Genomic DNA, 21,156 nt, shown 5'->3' on the forward strand with positions numbered 1-21,156 from the left:
ACTGGCTCCAGACAAAACCATGGTGTCCTTTGATGTCATATCTACAACTGCATACCCACAGCCGAGGCTGTGGAGACTGTTAGGAAGCGTCTACAGCAGGACAACTGCCTCCACCACAGGACCAACCTCATGTCGGACCAGATCTGTACCCTACTTGACCATTGCCTCACAACTACCTATTTTAAATACAATGACAGACAGAAGCATGGATGTGCCATGGGTTCCCCAATGTCACCCATCGTGGCCAACCTCTACATGGAAGAGGTCAAGGAGAAAGCACTTATCACTTTCAGAGGAGCAACACCTAGACACTGGTTCTGGTATGTGGATAACACCTGGGTCAAAATCAAAACCCAAGAAGTAGAGACTTTCACTGAACATATCAACGCAGTGGACATACACATCAAGTTCACCAGGGGAGGACACCAAAGGCCGTAGGTTATCTTTTTTGGACGGCGCAATGCTCATCGAGAATGATGAGCCTCAACATCAAAGTCTACTGAAAACCCCCACACACGGACCAATACCTATTCTTTGATTCCCACCATCCCCTGGCACACAAAGTTGGTGTGATCAGAACTCTACACCATCAGGCACAGAACATTCCCCCCGAAGCAGTTGGAAAGGAAAAAGAACACAGACCCCTCAAAACAGCACTTAAGACACGTGGATACCCTAACTGGGCTTTCATCAAATCAACAAAAAAACATCAGGAAGAGCCATGGGCAGCAACTGGTGAACAAGACAAAATACAGAACAACATTGTCAAACCATATGTGGCAGGACTGTCTGAGAAATTCAAAAGAATTTTCTCCAAACATAACATCCTGGTGCATTTCAGACCTGGCAACAACCTTAAGCAGATACTGGTTCATTCCAAAGACAATACTCCCAAGCACAAGCTGAGTAATCTTGTGTACACTGTTCAATGCAGGGAGAAATACTAGACCTGTACATAGGTGAAACAAAACAACCACTCCATAAACACATGGCACAACACAGAAGAGTCAGCTCATCAGGACAAGACTCAGCGCTTCATTTACACCTGAAGGAGAAGGGACACTCTTTTGAGGACGACAGCGTCCACATTTTGGATAGAGAACGTCCTGGAACGTCCATCTCAAAACAGAGGTGGTGGCTTACAACACCATCTTTCAGCCACTTACAATGCAGTCCTGAGATCCTTGTCCAGGAGGTTCAACCCCCATGCACACCCTGACGTCATGTGAGTCGTTAGGGTCCCATAACCATAACCCATAACCATGCCTGGATGTTAAATACCTGGGACTCCCCAACCAGTTTTCAGAACTGAAGAAAACTTTCGGATGAGAGGTAAAATGTCATCAAACCAAAAAAGAAGTCCAGTTGCCTTCAACCTTAGCACTTAGGTCTCTTTTTTAACACATCTGTAGCAGCTGGGAAAGAACACAGTAAAGATGACATGTTACTGACCTGAGACCTGTTGGTTCATCATTGTGTTTCTGAAGTCATTTTTTCTGAGAGCTGAAGGGGAAGTGTTCTGATGAGAGTGTGGGTTGGACAGCAGCAGAGCTCTGGAGGTTTTACCCTCTAATGACGACCTGATAAACATCAGATAAACATGTGAGGCTCACAGAAACACACACTTGATTCTTCATTAGGACATAAGACAAAGAGACACTTACTGAACTCTGTTTTTGATGCTACATGCTCCCTGCAGAGACGACCTGGTCCTTTAAGCTGTTTGAAATGTATTTACATTTATATTAGCTCAGAGTGTTTGGTGATGTTGATCCATTTCTCAGGTTCTGTGTGTTCTGACGTCATTTTGTCTGCATTTCTATCTGTATTCAGACACATCTTAGTGTGAACAGAGCTGTTCAACCAACACAGGGAAGGTTTACTACTAGAGGAGGATAAGAGGAGGGAGGTTATATAGTAACTCAGCCAGGACGAGTGTTGTTCCACTTCCTCTTTGCTTTAATGACTTTCACATCAGAACATAAAGAAAGCTTATTTACATTTCAAGCAGCCATGTGGTGTTGGGTTATTACTTGTTCTTTTCACATTGTGCTACTGGTGAACCTACTACTCCCCCTGCTGGCAATTTACAGCAATAAATCCTGAAAATGATCATTAAAATAATTGAAATAAAAAACACAGTAAAACATTAATTAAAGAAAAAATTAGAAGTAACACAGCAATATCAATTTGACTAAATTAAAAGCAACATTGTGTAACGATCTGACTTTGAAATAACAGCTTCACATTCATTTTGATGGTACACTGACTTCTAATAGTGAGAATGGAGCCTCTGTCATTCCAACTCTGTGCCTTGAACACCTGTTGTTGCTCTATTTAACTTTGGTGAGCAGGTACGATCTCCCTCTAACTGAGTGATAGTCAGCAGCTTAAACTACTGGAATCAGATGCTGAACTATAGATCAGTTAAAATCACATAGAAGTCATTAAAAACCAGAGTTCATCTCTGATATCCAGCCAGGAAACTGAGGGAAATATCAAGAATTAGAAACAGAGTTTGGTGTGTTTGTTATAATGACAGCACTTCCTGCTTCAGAGGCTGAGGATCATGGGTAATATACACTGTTAAGCTGCGTTTCAGTTCAGCAGAATTAATCACCACTCATGGCTGCAGAGGGCGCTGTTGCTTAGCAAGGTTACATTGTGTCTCTTGAACTAATCAGTCATTAATGTAAAGTAACTGATGATATGAGATGTAACTATGCTGTTTCTTTATTTTCCGGGGTTGTTGATGGCAGCGTAGAGGTTGCTGAGATCAGCAGAGGCTCCAGCAGAGGAGGGGGAGGCTCTCACTGTGCTGTAGGTCACTGCATCATCTTCATCATCTTTACCCAGAACCTGGAAAACAACAGACAAACAGCTCAACACATTAATTACACAACATTAAAGAAGTACGACCCGTCAGACAGCTTACCTGGGCTTTACTCTTGGTCTTCCTGCTGTAGCTGATGGAGGCGTAGGGAACACCATCCTCAGGATCAGCCTACACAGTGAAATAGGGGATGGTTATTGGTTGGTTGTATATGGTGTTCAAGACTTCTTCTTGGCTAATCCTGCAGGACCATGTGACCAAACTCAACTCTTATAATTGTGTAAAAGTTTGAATGTTCTGGTTCAAAACTCACAGTGTTTTCATCCATCTGTGTTTTGTTCCCTGGAAAGACAAACAGAGTCAACTTTAGCTTTGACAGTAAAAATCCAGCTTTATTAAAACCTTTTGTTTTATAAAGTGTCGTCTGTGAATATTCTCAACCTTTAGCTCTCTTCCATTTGAAGACTGCTATGGCAATCATCAGGAGCACCAATACACCAACAGCCACAATGACAAACCACCACCAATCTGGAAAGAGAATGAAGACATTAAAAACACTGTGACAATAGCTGGCTGATATCTGCACTGGCTAGGACTGATACTTGGTATCCTCTGATGCTTTCACCTCACTCTCCCTACATGACAGTACACTAGCTGCTTTAAAAAACAGAATGCATCCAACAGGTCCTCCACATGAAATGATACAGTCTGTTGTTTGTCCATAGATGCACAGATGTTTAAATCAGGGTTTAAAAAACTCATCATTCTTTTTTAAGATACATAAAATAGTTGAGTCTCTACCTTTTGGTTTTGTTAAAGAACCACTGGTTGTAGTTGCTGTCCTGGTCACACCTGGTTTTACACTGTTTCTTATTGTTGCTGTTATTGTGTCGTCACCTGGACAAATAAACAAACCACAAAACCAGCTTTTTAGAAAACAGCTCATGTTCACCATCTAACAGAGAAGGGGGGATATTGTCCAGTTACTGCTGCTGAGAAGAAGAGAACAAAGACTTTGATCTGATATCAGAATATGGCTGTTATCTTCTGATTAATGTCAGAATGATACAACACAAGTTTAATGTGTCTCATCTTCAAATGCAAACAACATAACTGGCTGCTCATAAATGAAAGATAGTAAATAAAATACATTAACACTACTAATAAAGTTTGTTTTGTCATGAAGCATCGAGCTGCTCTGTCTCTTTTCTTTACATGTTCTCATTCTAAACTGTCAGCCTCTAAAACAGAGCATCTTACAGAGAGAACTGACTGTAAAACTGCTGTTGATCACAAAGGAAAGAAAAATGTTCCTGCATTTAGAACTGAAGTTTAACCACTTTAACACTGAATCAGGAAAACTATATTAAGATTCAAGAGCACACTGTGTATCTGTGACAGTGACGTGTTTCACACCCTGAAAATAAAAAGGACTGAGGAGGCTGAAGGAGTGAAGATCGTTTCCTCTAAATTATTTATAACTGTTTTATTTTCATGACAAACAACCAAACAGTGAGAAGGTTTACTACTAGAAGAGAATGAGAGGGAGAGAGAGATCGGACAAAAGATACATACAATAGTTGAGTCTCTACCTGTTGGTTTTGTTGAAGCGTCACTGGTTGGAGATGCTGTTGTTGTTGTTGTTGTTGTTGTTGCTGTTGTTGTTGTTGTTGTTGTTGTTGTTGTTGTTGAGTCGTCACCTGGACAAATAAACAAACCCACAAAAAATGATTGTTTAGAAAACAGCTCATGTTCTTCTTCTTCAGTTAATAAATGATCATCAGCTCATAATGTTCTTACCTGACTTCTCAGGTGAGGACTGAAGGCTGAAGGTAAACTGTTGCCTGTTGTTACCATCAGTCACTTCACAAGAAAAGAGCTTAGATGTTGATTTGTAAATGTAATGAGAAGTCAGAAAGGTCACAGAGGCTCTGCAGGAAGACGATGATGTCCACAACCCTTTGTCATCTGTAGCCACATCTTTACCCTCATACAGCCACTTCACTGTGTGTATACAGTGGTCATATGTCCTCACAGAGCAGTATAATGTCACCTGATCTCTGTCCTCATGTTCAGTCACTGGTGAAGATGGAGATATTGTGAGAGAAAGACAACAAGAGTAAAATGAACTTCATCACTGTAATCAGAATTATTGTAATGTTTCAGTATTTTGTTCTAACAAGACAGTTTGAGCTGAAAACATTATGATGGAAATACTCACTGGAAACAACAGACAGATAAACATCAGTATCTGGACCTTGTTTTTGTCCTGATCTGTCAAACTGTCTGCAGCTGAAATAACCAACATCTTCATCTGTGACCTTCTTTATAACCAGAGAACAGTTCTCTGTGACACTCAGTCTGTCTGATTTAAATTTGGCTGCTTCATGAATTTTCCCATGGTCAAACAGAGTTACTGTTCTGCTTCTTGAATCACTGAAGATCCAGGTAGTTCTGTCACATTGATCCTGATCATCTCTCACATTTTCACAGGACAAAGTGATTTCATCTTCATCTCTGACAGTGATGGAGGAATATTGTCCAGTAGCTGTTGCTGAGAAGACGAGATAAAAGACAATGATCTGATGTTAGAATATGATTGTTCTGTTCTAGTTCATGTGAGAAGGATTTGACATCAAGTAGAAGTTTGTTAATGTGTCTCATCTTCAAACACAAACAGCACACTGGACTGATCGGAAATGAACGATCATCCATCAGAAGCCACTGATAATATTAATAAAGATCAGTCTTGCAATGATCCTGTCATTTCTATATGTCCATGTGTCCTTACCTGTGAACTGAAGCAGCAGGATCATTAATAAAGACATTTGAATCCATCTGAATTCAGCCATGGTGCTGCTCTGTCTCTCTCCTTTCTCTGTCCATCCTAACTGTCAGAGTCTCTAAAATGGTTCATCTTATACAGACCAACATCACATACTTCCTGTGATCAGTATGATGTCATGTGGTCATGATTATTTTTGCTCTGGTTTTTGAGTTAGAGTCATGAGCAGAAGGGCGGCACAGTGGTGCAGTGGTTACCTCTGTCACCTTACAACAACATGGAGCTTTTCTGTGTGGAGTTTGCATGTTCTCCCTGTGCCTGTGTGCCCTTCTTCTCACAGTCCAAAGACATGCAGCTTAGGTTAACTGGGACTGGATCCAGCCTCCTGTCATCACCCTCAAAGGCTAAGCAGCATAGCTAACATAGTGAAGAGGTCAGAGGTCACAGCAGTCTGACAAAGATCCTGTAAAACTGCAATGAGCATGTTGGATGGAGACCTGACTGTTAGACAATAGTTCATTATTAAGAGAAGGAATAAGTTTCTGCAGATAGAACAGGATCTGAGCTCATTTAATGCTGCAGAGAGAAAACTATATTAAGATTCAACAAGTGCAGACTGTGTCTCTGACAGTGACGTGTTTGACACCCTGAACAGAAAAAGGACTGAGGAGGCTAAAGGTGTGAAGACTGTTAGTTAGAAATGTTTGCATTAATGCAGCTCTTTTTTTAACACGTCTGTAGCAGCTGGGAAAGAACACAGATAAGATGACATGTTACTGACCTGAGACCTGTTGGTTCCTCATTGTGTCTCTGAAGTCATTTTTTCTGAGAGCTGAAGGGGAAGTGTTTTGATGAGAGTGTGGGTTGGACAGCAGCAGAGCTCTGGAGGTTTTACCCTCTAATGACGACCTGATAAACATCAGATAAACATGTGAGGCTCACAGAAACACACACTTGACTCTTCATTAGGACATAAGACAAAGAGACACTTACTGAACTCTGTTTTTGATGCTACATGCTCCCTGCAGAGACGACCTGGTCCTTTAAGCTGTTTGAAATGTATTTACATTTATATTAGCTCAGAGTGTTTGGTGATGTTGATCCATTTCTCAGGTTCTGTGTGTTCTGACGTCATTTTGTCTGCATTTCTATCTGTATTCAGACACATCTTAGTGTGAACAGAGCTGTTCAACCAACACAGGGAAGGTTTACTACTAGAGGAGGATAAGAGGAGGGAGGTTATATATGTTGAGTCTTTTTGCGCCTCCTTGTGGTCATTTTGTGTTTTGAATAGAAATGTTGTCATGAGTGAAGTGTCACTTCCTCTTCAGTGACTTTGGATGAAGTTGCTTCTTGTCCCTCTTGTGTCTTGTTGCTTTCATGCAGACAGACCTTACATTCTTCCTTTGCTCATACAAACAGAAACTCCACACTTTCCTCTCACTTATCTGTTTCATTTGACTCTCAAAAGTAACTCAGCCAGGACGAGTGTTGTTCCACTTCCTCTTTGCTTTAATGACTTTCACATCAGAACATAAAGAAAGCTTATTTACATTTCAAGCAGCCATGTGGTGTTGGGTTATTACTTATGCTTTTCACATTGTCCTGCTAGTGAACCTACTACTCCCCCTGCTGGACAACAAGGCAACTTACAGCAATAAATCCTGAAAATGATCATTAAAATAATTGACATAAAAAACACAGTTAAACATTAATTAAAGAAAAAATTAGAAGTAACACAGCAATATCAATTTAGCTAAATTTAAAGTAACATTATGAAACTATCTGACTTTAGCATTCATTTTGATGGTACACTGACTTCTAATAGGGAGAATGGAACCTCTGTCATTCCAACTCTGTGGCTTGAACACCTGTTGTTGCTCTATTTAACTTTGGTGAGCAGGTACGATCTCCCTCTAACTGAGTGATAGTCAGCAGCTTAAACTGCTCTGGTCCCGGGGCCCCTGACCTCTGTGACCTCTGTGACCTCTGTGACCTCTGTGACCTCTGTGACCTCTGGACCTCTGTTCACACAAAAATTGAGCTCAAAGCGAGTGTTAAATTCTCCTCCCTGTTTGGTGAATTTAAAACCTGATCTGGACACAGATGAGAAAAGTTTGAACAGCTGATGCAGGAAAAGACACATGAGATGAAATCAAGACTTGAATATTGTTGTCCAAGTCAGACGAAACTCTAAATAATAACTCTCTAAAAATGATCTTTGACTGTTTCTGTTCTTTCAAAGCTTCAGTTCCTCAGGTAAACTGCACTGATGCAGCTGAAATGGACTCATTTCTTCATGTTGTGCTGATCAGTGGAGTCTGACAGAGGCAGAAGATTCAGTCAAACTCCATCAGAAGATCTGATGTTTTCATAAGTCACTCTACCATCATCTTCATCATCACACACCTGTGAAGAACAACACAACACAATCAAACCCAGACTCTGACACACTGACAACTTTCCAGTCCCAGTCCCACCTCTGTGATCTTTAGGTGTCCACTGTCCCAAACTGAGCATAAGTTCATCAGAGAGAACTTGACAGTGTAAAGATACCTGTTACATTACATTACATTTATTCTGCAGGTGAGTTTGTCTAAAGAAACTTAGAAGAACTGTATTCAAACTCAAAAAGAACACAATGTTAAAAACTCACACTGTTTTCATCCGTCTGTGTTTTTTTCCCTGAAAAGACAAAAAAACAGTCGACTTCAGCTTCAACAGTGAAAATCCAGCTTCATCAAAACTTCCTGTTTCTAAGTTTCATCTGTGAATGTTCTCACCTTCAGTTCTTGACCATATGTTGACTGCCACAACTATTGTTATGAGTGCTGCTAAACCCACAGACACAATGATGAACCTCCACCAGTCTGGAGAGAAAGAGGAGGGAAATGTTATGTATGTACTGGTGATGCATACATCACTTATTCCTGAATGGGCTGATATAAACACATGATGTGCAGCATTTGCACTTTACACTTGAATAACTGATAATTCTTTGATGTGTGAACGTAATGAGATGTTGTAAAGCTCTCATTGGCTGAGCAGATGATGATGTCATCATGTCTTTGTTAGCTTTGTCCACATCTTTACCCTCATACAGCCACTACACTGTGTAACTACACTCTCCATATGCTGACACAGAGCAGTTTAATGTCACCTGATCATCATCCTTATGTTCAGTCACTGGTGAAGGTGGAGACTGAATAAGAGAATATCTCCACCCACAGCCGAGAGAGAGAGAGAGAGAGAGAGGGAGAGAGAGGAAGAGAGAGAGAGAGAGAGAGAGAGAGAGAGTGTAGAAAAAGATACATAAAAATTGTTGAGTCTTCACCTGGTTTTACGTTGTTTGTTGTTGTTGTTGTTGTTGTAGTTGCTGTCGTGGTCACACCTGGTTTTACACTGTTTCTTATTGTTGCTGTTATTGTGTTGTCACCTGGACAAATAAACAAAACCAGCTTTTTAGAAAACAGCTCATGTTCACCATCTAACAGAGAAGGGGGGATATTGTCCAGTTACTGCTGCTGAGAAGAAGAGAACAAAGACTTTGATCTGATATCAGAATATGGCTGTTATCTTCTGATTAATGTCAGAATGATACAACACAAGTTTAATGTGTCTCATCTTCAAATGCAAACAACATAACTGGCTGCTCATAAATAAAAGATAGTAAATAAAATACATTAACACTACTAATAAAGTTTGTTTTGTCATGAAGCATCGAGCTGCTCTGTCTCTTTTCTTTACATGTTCTCATTCTAAACTGTCAGCCTCTAAAACAGAGCATCTTACAGAGAGAACTGACTGTAAAACTGCTGTTGATCACAAAGAAAAGAAAAATGTTCCTGCATTTAGAACTGAAGTTTAACCACTTTAACACTGAATCAGGAAAACTATATTAAGATTCAAGAGCACACTGTGTATCTGTGACAGTGACGTGTTTCACACCCTGAAAATAAAAAGGACTGAGGAGGCTGAAGGAGTGAAGATCGTTTCCTCTAAATTATTTATAACTGTTTCATTTTCATGACAAACAACCAAACAGTGAGAAGGTTTACTACTAGAAGAGAATGAGAGGGAGAGAGAGATCGGACAAAAGATACATACAATAGTTGAGTCTCTACCTGTTGGTTTTGTTGAAGCATCACTGGTTGTAGTTGCTGTTGTTGTTGTTGTTGTTGTTGAGTCGTCACCTGGACAAATAAACAAACCCACAAAAACTGATTGTTTAGAAAACAGCTCATGTTCTTCATCTTCAGTTAATAAATGATCATCAGCTCATAATGTTCTTACCTGACTTCTCAGGTGAGGACTGAAGGCTGAAGGTAAACTGTTGCCCGTTGTAAACATCAGTCACTTCACAAGAAAAAAGCTTAGATGTTGATTTGTAAATGTAATGAGAAGTCAGAAAGGTCACAGAGGCTCTGCAGGAAGACGATGATGTCCTCAACCCTTTGTCATCTGTAGCCACATCTTTACCCTCATACAGCCACTTCACTGTGTGTTTACAGTGGTCATATGTCCTCACAGAGCAGTTTAATGTCACCTGATCTCTGTTCTCATGTTCAGTCACTGGTGAAGATGGAGATATTGTGAGAGAAAGACAACAAGAGTAAAATGAACTTCATCACTGTAATCAGAATTATTGTAATGTTTCAGTATTTTGTTCTAACAAGACAGTTTGAGCTGAAAACATTATGATGGAAATACTCACTGGTAACAACAGACAGTTCAACCTGAGCATCTGGACCTTGTCGTCGTCCTGATCTGTAAAACTGTCTGCAGATGTAACGACCAACATCCTCAACTGTGACCTTCTTTATAACCAGAGAACAGTTCTCTGTGAGACTCAGTCTGTCTGATTTAGATGTGGCTTCTTCATGAATCTTCCCATGTTCAAACAGAGTTACTGTTGATCTGCTTCCTGAACCAATAAAGATCCAGGTAGTTCTGTCACATTGATCCTGATCATCTCTCACATTTTCACAGGACAAAGTGGCTTCATCTTCATCTCTGACAGTGAAGATGGAGGAATATTGTCCAGTAGCTGTTGCTGAGAAGACGAGATAAAAGACAATGATCTGATGTTAGAATATGATTGTTCTGTTCTAGTTCATGTGAGAAGGATTTGACATCAAGTAGAAGTTTGTTAATGTGTCTCATCTTCAAACACAAACAGCACACTGGACTGATCGGAAATGAACGATCATCCATCAGAAGCCACTGATAACAGGGTCCCTCCAGTGGCAGACGACTGGAAAAGTACTCGTCTGATACTTTCATTAATATTTCTGTAACGCATTGATGTAGAAACTAACTTTAAAAACTGCCCTGCTCCGCTCTGTTCTGCCTTTACAACAAGCCGTCGTTTGTGATTAGAATCCTTCCAGGGTCTTTGTAATCCATCATGGAACCTGGTGCCATTGTTCAGCATTTCCGGAACAAAGCAGTGGATAACTCCGTGTTCTGCGTCCTCATTAATGCATTGTTCATTATCAGAACAACTGTTACCGTGTTCTGATTAAAGACATTCATGGCAGCCATATTGACTGTGTAAACCAATCATAAGCTGTGTTGTTGAACCGTGAGAAAACAGTTGATCCAATGAGAGTCACAATACGGCGGATCGTCGATTCACGGACATGACTTACTCTGTTGATGCTGTGTCCTTAGCATTTAGAAATCTAGTGTAGCTTCAACTCACACTTCAGGGAAACAATAATGTGCCAAGATGTCATCTGAAAGCAGCTCATCAGTCCGTGTGCGCTTGGAGAGCGCTGGAGTGCGCAAAAAAAAAAAAGACGCTCTCAAAGGATACGGCCGCCAAGATGCGGCTGTTCCGCGATAACGACCCGGAGGAGTTTTTAGACATGTTGAATGTAGAGGTTCTGGAGATAGTGGTGACCATATTTTGAACAGTTTGGTGCCATGGAAGTGCAGTGTGTGCGTGATGAAGCTCTCTGTCTGATCCTGGTCAGAAACTATGGAGCAGAATGGCCCCAGTGAAAACAACGAGTGGACGCACCGAAATAAATGTGAACATTTCTGCCTGTGTGTGCACTAGAGACTTCATTTAGCTTTAGTTTGTTCATTGAGACCTTGGCCTACATGGATTTAGACTCCAAACACTGATACATAGTTTTTCTGTTGAAAAATAATAAAAAATTATAGATTTTAGTTCCGTTTTATTTTTCCTTTTGGGTTTATGGTGTTCAAACTATTTAAAATGTCTTGTTACATTATAGAGACACACATATTCAAATAGCCCAGGTTGTGCTGAAGAAAATTCTATCAGTTACTTGCTTATATCTTGCAGTATTGGATTGATACAGTTGTTTAAATAGAAAGTGGTCTGAGGCCCAACTACACTGACAAAAGTGGCCTGGAGCCCAAAGATCAGTCTTGCAATGATCCTGTCATTTCTATATGTCCATGTGTCCTTACCTGTGAACTGAAGCAGCAGGATCATTAATAAAGACATTTGAATCCATCTGAATTCAGCCATGGTGCTGCTCTGTCTCTCTCCTTTCTCTGTCCATCCTAACTGTCAGAGTCTCTAAAATGGTTCATCTTATACAGACCAACATCACATACTTCCTGTGATCAGTATGATGTCATGTGGTCATGATTATTTTTGCTCTGGTTTTTGAGTTAGAGTCATGAGCAGAAGGGCGGCACAGTGGTGCAGTGGTTAGCTCTGTCACCTCACAACAACATGGAGCTTTTCTGTGTGGAGTTTGCATGTTCTCCCTGTGCCTGTGTGCCCTTCTTCTCACAGTCCAAAGACATGCAGCTTAGGTTAACTGGGACTGGATCCAGCCTCCTGTCATCACCCTCAAAGGCTAAGCAGCATAGCTAACATAGTGAAGAGGTCAGAGGTCACAGCAGTCTGACAAAGATCCTGTAAAACTGCAATGAGCATGTTGGATGGAGACCTGACTGTTAGACAATAGTTCATTATTAAGAGAAGGAATAAGTTTCTGCAGATAGAACAGGATCTGAGCTCATTTAATGCTGCAGAGAGAAAACTATATTAAGATTCAACAAGTGCAGACTGTGTCTCTGACAGTGACGTGTTTGACACCCTGAACAGAAAAAGGACTGAGGAGGCTAAAGGTGTGAAGACTGTTAGTTAGAAATGTTTGCATTAATGCAGCTCTTTTTTTAACACGTCTGTAGCAGCTGGGAAAGAACACAGATAAGATGACATGTTACTGACCTGAGACCTGTTGGTTCCTCATTGTGTCTCTGAAGTCATTTTTTCTGAGAGCTGAAGGGGAAGTGTTTTGATGAGAGTGTGGGTTGGACAGCAGCAGAGCTCTGGAGGTTTTACCCTCTAATGACGACCTGATAAACATCAGATAAACATGTGAGGCTCACAGAAACACACACTTGACTCTTCATTAGGACATAAGACAAAGAGACACTTATTGAACTCTGTTTTTGATGCTACATGCTCCCTGCAGAGACGACCTGGTCCTTTAAGCTGTTTGAAATGTATTTACATTTATATTAGCTCAGAGTGTTTGGTGATGTTGATCCATTTCTCAGGTTCTGTGTGTTCTGACGTCATTTTGTCTGCATTTCTATGTGTATTCAGACACATCTTAGTGTGAACAGAGCTGTTCAACCAACACAGGGAAGGTTTACTACTAGAGGAGGATAAGAGGAGGGAGGTTATATATGTTGAGTCTTTTTGCGCCTCCTTGTGGTCATTTTGTGTTTTGAATAGAAATGTTGTCATGAGTGAAGTGTCACTTCCTCTTCAGTGACTTTGGATGAAGTTGCTTCTTGTCCCTCTTGTGTCTTGTTGCTTTCATGCAGACAGACCTTACATTCTTCCTTTGCTCATACAAACAGAAACTCCACACTTTCCTCTCACTTATCTGTTTCATTTGACTCTCAAAAGTAACTCAGCCAGGACCAGTGTTGTTCCACTTCCTCTTTGCTTTAATGACTTTCACATCAGAACATAAAGAAAGCTTATTTACATTTCAAGCAGCCATGTGGTGTTGGGTTATTACTTATGCTTTTCACATTGTCCTGCTAGTGAACCTACTACTCCCCCTGCTGGACAACAAGGCAACTTACAGCAATAAATCCTGAAAATGATCATTAAAATAATTGACATAAAAAACACAGTTAAACATTAATTAAAGAAAAAATTAGAAGTAACACAGCAATATCAATTTAACTAAATTTAAAGTAACATTATGTAACTATCTGACTTTAGCATTCATTTTGATGGTACACTGACTTCTAATAGGGAGAATGGAGCCTCTGTCATTCCAACTCTGTGCCTTGAACACCTGTTGTTGCTCTATTTAACTTTGGTGAGCAGGTACGATCTCCCTCTAACTGAGTGATAGTCAGCAGCTTAAACTGCTCTGGTCCCGGGGCCCCTGACCTCTGTGACCTCTGTGACCTCTGTGACCTCTGGGCCTGTACCTGGTAGGCCTGTTCACTTATCTATTCATGGCAACTGTTCACACAAAAACTGAGCTCAAAGCGAGTGTTAAATTCTCCTCCCTGTTTGGTGAATTTAAAACCTGATCTGGACACAGATGAGAAAAGTTTGAACAGCTGATGCAGGAAAAGACACATGAGATGAAATCAAGACTTGAATATTGTTGTCCAAGTCAGACGAAACTCTAAATAATAACTCTCTAAAAATGATCTTTGACTGTTTCTGTTCTTTCAAAGCTTCAGTTCCTCAGGTAAACTGCACTGATGCAGCTGAAATGGACTCATTTCTTCATGTTGTGCTGATCAGTGGAGTCTGACAGAGGCAGAAGATTCAGTCAAACTCCATCAGAAGATCTGATGTTTTCATAAGTCACTCTACCATCATCTTCATCATCACACACCTGTGAAGAACAACACAACACAATCAAAGCCAGACTCTGACACACTGACAACTTTCCAGTCCCAGTCCCACCTCTGTGATCTTTAGGTGTCCACTGTCCCAAACTGAGCATAAGTTCATCAGAGAGAACTTGACAGTGTAAAGATACCTGTTACATTACATTACATTTATTCTGCAGGTGAGTTTGTCTAAAGAAACTTAGAAGAACTGTATTCAAACTCAAAAAGAACACAATGTTAAAAACTCACTGTTTTCATCTGTCTGTGTTTTTTTCCCTGAAAAGACAAAAAAAGCTTCAACAGTGAAAATCCAGCTTCATCAAAACTTCCTGTTTCTAAGTTTCATCTGTGAATGTTCTCACCTTCAGTTCGTGACCATATGTTGACTGCCACAACTATTGTTATGAGTGCTGCTAAACCCACAGACACAATGATGAACCTCCACCAGTCTGGAAAGAAAGAGGAGGGAAATACATGTGCTTTCAAACATGGTATAACATTTTTTTTGTGATTGGGAGGAACGGCGTCCCCGATCTGAACCTGAGCAGTGCTTTGTTATTGCACTTCTGTGCCAGTCACAGTTTGGCCATAATGAACACCATGTTTGAGTATAGGGTTGTTCATAAGTGTACTTGGTACCAGACCATCTTAGGCCAAAGATAGATGATCAATATCATCAGATCTGCTGCCATATGTCTTGGACACTTGGATGAAGAGAGGGGCAGAGATGTCAACTGATCACCACCTGGTGGTGAGTTGGAACAGATGGTGGGGAAGACTGTCAGACAGACCCCAAATGAGTAGTGAGCGTGTGCTGAGACCCTCATCTTCAACTCCCACCTCCAGAGGAACTTTTCGTGCATCCTCAGGGAGGCTGGGGACATTGAGCCCGAGTTGACCATGTTCAAAGCCTCCTTTGCAGATGCAGCAGGAAGGAGCTGTGGTCAGAAGGTTGTCTGGGCCTGTCAAGGCTGCAACCTAAGAACCTGCCGGTGGACACCAGCGGTGAGAGAAGCCATCAGGCTGAAGAAGGCTAGCCCAGAGGTCTCCTGAAGCAGCAGGCAGATACCGGGAGACCAAAGGGCTGCAGCTTTGGCGGTCGCGGAGGCAAAAACTAGGGTGTGGGAGGAGTTTGGGGAAGTCATGGAGAAGGACTTTTGGCTGGCCTCAAGGATGTTCTGACAAACCGGAGGTTGCGCACCAATTATTGGGGTATTACACTACTCAGCCTCCCTGGGAAAGTTTACTCCAGGGTGCTGGAAAGGAGACTCAGACCAAATGTCCAACCTCGGATTCAGGAGGAGTAATGCAGATTTTGTCCTGGCCACGGAACAGTGGACCAGCTTTTCACTCTTGCAGGACTGCTGAGGGAGGCATTGGAATTTGACCATCCAGTCTACATGTGTTTTGTAGACTTGGAAAAGGCCTCTGACCGAGGTGAAGAGTGTGTCCAGTTTGGGAACCTCAGAATCGCGTCTCTGCTCTTTGCAGATGATGTGGTTCTGTTGGCTTCATCAGAGCTGGGGCGGTTTGCAGCCGAGTGTGAAGCGGCAGGGATAAGGGTCAGCACCTCCAAGTCTGAGGCCATGGTTCTCAGCCCGAGAATGGTGGATTGTTCCCTCCGGCTGGGTGGAGAGTTGCTGCCTCGAGTGAGGGGAGGATGGAGCGTGAGATTGACAGGCAGATTGGTGCAGCATCTGCAGTGATGCAGTCGCTGTACCAGACGGGAGCTGAGTTGGAATTCAAAGCTCTCAATTTACCAGTCGATCTACGTTTCCAACCCTCACCTATGGTCACGAGATCTGGGTAATGACCGAAAGAACGAGATCATGGGTACAGGCAGCTGAAATGAGTTTCCTCCAGAGGGTGTCTGGGCTCAGCCTTAGAAGTTGAGAAGCGTGGACATCCAGAGGGAGCTCAGAGTAGAGCCCCTGCTCCTTCACGTTGAAAGGAGCCAGTTGAGGTGGTTTGAGCATTTTGTTAGGATGCCTCCTGGGAACCTTCTTTTGGAGGTTTTCCAGGCACGCCCAACTGGGAGGAGACCCCATGGTAGACCCAGAATGCACTGGAGAGATTGTATGTCTCATCTGGCCTGGGAATCCCCAAGGAAGAGCTGGAAAATACTGCCAGGGAGAGGGATGTCTGGAATGTCCTGCTTAGCCTGTTGCCACGACCCGACTCCGGATAAGAGGAGACTGAGACTGAAATAAACTACTGGTAAGGCAAACATCACTTATTCCTGAATATTAGTGTTCAAGTCTTTTAAAAGTCTGGCAGTAATTCCTAAGGATACTGGGCTGATATAAACACGTGATGTGCAGCATTTGCACTTTACACTTGAATAACTGATAATTCTTTGATGTGTGAACGTAATGAGATGTTGTAAAGCTCTCATTGGCTGAGCAGATGATGATGTCATCATGTCTTTGTTAGCTTTGTCCACATCTTTACCCTCATACAGCCACTACACTGTGTAACTACACTCTCCATATGCTGACACAGAGCAGCTTAATGTCACCTGATCATCATCCTTATGTTCAGTCACTGGTGAAGGTGGAGACTGAATAAGAGAATATCTCCACCCACAGCCGAGAGAGAGAGAGAGAGAGAGAGAGAGAGAGAGAGAGAGAGAGAGAGAGAGAGAGAGAGAGAGAGAGAGTGTAGAAAAAGATATATAAAATAGTTGAGTCTCTACCTTTTGGTTTTGTTGAAGAACCACTGGTTGTAGTTGCTGTCGTGGTCACACCTGGTTTTACACTGTTTCTTATTGTTGCTGTTATTGTGTCGTCACCTGGACAAATAAACAAAACCAGCTTTTTAGAAAACAGCTCATGTTCACCATCTAACAGAGAAGGGGGGATATTGTCCAGTTACTGCTGCTGAGAAGAAGAGAACAAAGACTTTGTCAAGATCATTTCCTCTAAATTATTTATAACTGTTTTATTTTCATGACAAACAACCAAACAGTGAGAAGGTTTACTACTAGAAGAGAATGAGAGGGAGAGAGAGATCGGACAAAAGATACATACAATAGTTGAGTCTCTACCTGTTGGTTTTGTTGAAGCGTCACTGGTTGGAGATGCTGTTGTTGTTGTTGTTGTTGTTGAGTCGTCACCTGGACAAATAAATAAACCCACAAAAAATGATTGTTTAGAAAACAGCTCATGTTCTTCATCTTCAGTTAATAAATGATCATCAGCTCATAATGTTCTTACCTGACTTCTCAGGTGAGGACTGAAGGCTGAAGGTAAACTGTTGCCTGTTGTAACCATCAGTCACTTCACAAGAAAAGAGCTTAGATGTTGATTTGTAAATGTAATGAGAAGTCAGAAAGGTCACAGAGGCTCTGCAGGAAGACGATGATGTCCTCAACCCTTTGTCATCTGTAGCCACATCTTTACCCTCATACAGCCACTTCACTGTGTGTGGACACCATCGACGTCTCAACACAGAGCAGTTTAATGTCACCTGATCTCTGTTCTTCTGTTCAGTCACTGGTGAAGATGGAGATATTGTGAGAGAAAGACAACAAGAGTAAAATGAACTTCATCACTGTAATCAGAATTATTGTAATGTTTCAGTATTTTGTTCTAACAAGACAGTTTGAGCTGAAAACATTATGATGGAAATACTCACTGGAAACAACAGACAGATAAACATCAGTATCTGGACCTTGATATTGTCCTGATCTGTCAAACTGTCTGCAGGTGTAACGACCAACATCCTCAACTGTGACCTTCTTTATAACCAGAGAACAGTTCTCTGAGACACTCAGTCTGTCTGATTTAGAATTGGCTTCTTCCTGAATCTTCCCATGGTCAAACAGCCATACTACTGATCTGCTTCCTGAACTAATGAACATCCAGTCAGTTCTGTCACATTGATCCTGATCATCTCTCACATTTTCACAGGACAAAGTGGCTTCATCTTCATCTCTGACAGTGATGGAGGAATATTGTCCAGTAGCTGTTGCTGAGAAGACGAGATAAAAGACAATGATCTGATGTTAGAATATGATTGTTCTGTTCTAGTTCATGTGAGAAGGATTTGACATCAAGTAGAAGTTTGTTAATGTGTCTCATCTTCAAACACAAACAGCACACTGGACTGATCGGAAATGAACGATCATCCATCAGAAGCCACTGATAACAGGCTCCCTCCAGTGGCAGACGACTGGAAAAGTACTCGTCTGATACTTTCATTAATATTTCTGTAACGCATTGATGTAGAAACTAACTTTAAAAACTGCCCTGCTCCGCTCTGTTCTGCCTTTACAACAAGCCATGTTTGTGATTAGAATCCTTCCAGGGTCTTTGTAATCCATCATGGAACCTGGTGCCATTGTTCAACATTTCCGGAACAAAGCAGTGGATAACTCCGTGTTCTGCGTCCTCATTAATGCATTGTTCATTATCAGAACAACTGTTACCGTGTTCTGATTAAAGACATTCATGGCAGCCATATTGACTGTGTAAACCAATCATAAGCTGTGTTGTTGAACCGTGAGAAAACAGTTGAAAAAAAATTATAGCTTTTGGTTCAGTTTTATTTTTTCTTTTGGGTTTATGGTGTTCAAACTATTTAAAACGTCTTGTTACATTATAGAGACACACATATTCAAATAGCCCAGGTTGTGCTGAAGAAAATTCTATCAGTTACTTGCTTATATCTTGCAGTATTGGATTGATACAGTTGTTTAAATAGAAAGTGGTCTGAGGCCCAACTACACTGACAAAAGTGGCCTGGAGCCCAAAGATCAGTCTTGCAATGATCCTGTCATTTCTATATGTCCATGTGTCCTTACCTGTGAACTGAAGCAGCAGGATCATTAATAAAGACATTTGAATCCATCTGAATTCAGCCATGGTGCTGCTCTGTCTCTCTCCTTTCTCTGTCCATCCTAACTGTCAGAGTCTCTAAAATGGTTCATCTTATACAGACCAACATCACATACTTCCTGTGATCAGTATGATGTCATGTGGTCATGATTATTTTTGCTCTGGTTTTTGAGTTAGAGTCATGAGCAGAAGGGCGGCACAGTGGTGCAGTGGTTAGCTCTGTCACCTCACAACAACATGGAGCTTTTCTGTGTGGAGTTTGCATGTTCTCCCTGTGCCTGTGTGCCCTTCTTCTCACAGTCCAAAGACATGCAGCTTAGGTTAACTGGGACTGGATCCAGCCTCCTGTCATCACCCTCAAAGGCTAAGCAGCATAGCTAACATAGTGAAGAGGTCAGAGGTCACAGCAGTCTGACAAAGATCCTGTAAAACTGCAATGAGCATGTTGGATGGAGACCTGACTGTTAGACAATAGTTCATTATTAAGAGAAGGAATAAGTTTCTGCAGATAGAACAGGATCTGAGCTCATTTAATGCTGCAGAGAGAAAACTATATTAAGATTCAACAAGTGCAGACTGTGTCTCTGACAGTGACGTGTTTGACACCCTGAACAGAAAAAGGACTGAGGAGGCTAAAGGTGTGAAGACTGTTAGTTAGAAATGTTTGCATTAATGCAGCTCTTTTTTTAACACGTCTGTAGCAGCTGGGAAAGATCACAGATAAGATGACATGTTACTGACCTGAGACCTGTTGGTTCCTCATTGTGTCTCTGAAGTCATTTTTTCTGAGAGCTGAAGGGGAAGTGTTTTGATGAGAGTGTGGGTTGGACAGCAGCAGAGCTCTGGAGGTTTTACCCTCTAATGACGACCTGATAAACATCAGATAAACATGTGAGGCTCACAGAAACACACACTTGACTCTTCATTAGGACATAAGACAAAGAGACACTTACTGAACTCTGATAAAAACCACTTTAACCTTTAGTAAGTTTGGAGTCACTGAGATCGCACAACTAGACAGTGTTGACATCAGTGTCTGTGTAGTCTAACATGTTGTCTGACATCAGTACTTGTGGTATCACACCTGTGGTTTCAGTGTTTTTGATGCTACATGCTCCCTGCAGAGACGACCTGGTCCTTTAAGCTGTTTGAAATGTATTTACATTTATATTAGCTCAGAGTGTTTGGTGATGTTGATCCATTTCTCAGGTTCTGTGTGTTCTGACGTCATTTTGTCTGCATTTCTATGTGTATTCAGACACATCTTAGTGTGAACAGAGCTGTTCAACCAACACAGGGAAGGTTTACTACTAGAGGAGGATAAGAGGAGGGAGGTTATATATGTTGAGTCTTTTTGCGCCTCCTTGTGGTCATTTTGTGTTTTGAATAGAAATGTTGTCATGAGTGAAGTGTCACTTCCTCTTCAGTGACTTTGGATGAAGTTGCTTCTTGTCCCTCTTGTGTCTTGTTGCTTTCATGCAGACAGACCTTACATTCTTCCTTTGCTCATACAAACAGAAACTCCACACTTTCCTCTCACTTATCTGTTTCATTTGACTCTCAAAAGTAACTCAGCCAGGACGAGTGTTGTTCCACTTCCTCTTTGCTTTAATGACTTTCACATCAGAACATAAAGAAAGCTTATTTACATTTCAAGCAGCCATGTGGTGTTGGGTTATTACTTATGCTTTTCACATTGTCCTGCTAGTGAACCTACTACTCCCCCTGCTGGACAACAAGGCAACTTACAGCAATAAATCCTGAAAATGATCATTAAAATAATTGAAATAAAAAACGGAGTTAAACATTAATTAAAGAAAAAAATAGAAGTAACA

The 21,156-nt window shown here is 41.4% G+C and overlaps 3 protein-coding genes across 3 annotated transcripts in view; all 3 read right to left on the reverse strand.

Moving 5' to 3' along the window:
• LOC108887506 (uncharacterized) overlaps nucleotides 1-6,746 on the reverse strand; it is a 40,356-nt gene extending 33,610 nt beyond the window's left edge. Inside the window, exons 1-2 of the mRNA XM_051071670.1 lie at nucleotides 6,612-6,746; nucleotides 6,400-6,527 (exon numbers count right to left, since the gene is read on the reverse strand). Of these exons, the coding sequence (XP_050927627.1) occupies nucleotides 6,400-6,421 (22 nt within the window). The 5' untranslated portion in view covers nucleotides 6,422-6,527; nucleotides 6,612-6,746. The remainder of the gene's footprint in view (nucleotides 1-6,399; nucleotides 6,528-6,611) is intronic.
• The window catches only part of LOC108887455 (uncharacterized), a 50,273-nt gene that overhangs the window by 9,357 nt on the left and 19,760 nt on the right, over nucleotides 1-21,156 (reverse strand). The window contains exons 6-8 of the mRNA XM_051071679.1: nucleotides 8,953-9,054; nucleotides 8,402-8,488; nucleotides 8,275-8,303 (exon numbers count right to left, since the gene is read on the reverse strand). Of these exons, the coding sequence (XP_050927636.1) occupies nucleotides 8,275-8,303; nucleotides 8,402-8,488; nucleotides 8,953-9,054 (218 nt within the window). The remainder of the gene's footprint in view (nucleotides 1-8,274; nucleotides 8,304-8,401; nucleotides 8,489-8,952; nucleotides 9,055-21,156) is intronic.
• LOC127142636 (uncharacterized) lies at nucleotides 1,942-20,412 on the reverse strand. Its single transcript, XM_051071667.1, has 9 exons — nucleotides 20,063-20,412; nucleotides 10,333-10,671; nucleotides 4,634-4,912; nucleotides 4,426-4,533; nucleotides 3,635-3,730; nucleotides 3,275-3,361; nucleotides 3,147-3,175; nucleotides 2,936-3,004; nucleotides 1,942-2,859 (listed from the first exon to the last, which is right to left on the reverse strand). Exons 1-9 carry the CDS (start codon nucleotides 20,199-20,201, stop codon nucleotides 2,734-2,736), a joined length of 1,272 nt encoding a protein of 423 aa, XP_050927624.1. The 5' UTR covers nucleotides 20,202-20,412; the 3' UTR covers nucleotides 1,942-2,733.

The sequence above is a fragment of the Lates calcarifer genome, linkage group LG7_1 (assembly GCF_001640805.2).
Source record: "Lates calcarifer isolate ASB-BC8 linkage group LG7_1, TLL_Latcal_v3, whole genome shotgun sequence".
Lineage (NCBI taxonomy): Eukaryota > Metazoa > Chordata > Actinopteri > Centropomidae > Lates > Lates calcarifer.

Excerpts from the sequence above, each read along its gene's own strand:
- LOC127142636 (XM_051071667.1), bottom strand. The coding sequence starts at position 20,201 with ATGTTTATCAGGTCGTCATTAGAGGGTAAAACCTCCAGAGCTCTGCTG. Across the intron at positions 3,362-3,634 it reads TTCTTTAACAAAACCAAAAG|ATTGGTGGTGGTTTGTCATT; the intron begins GTAGAGACTCAA and ends TTCTCTTTCCAG. Across the intron at positions 2,860-2,935 it reads AGACCAAGAGTAAAGCCCAG|GTTCTGGGTAAAGATGATGA; the intron begins GTAAGCTGTCTG and ends GTTGTTTTCCAG.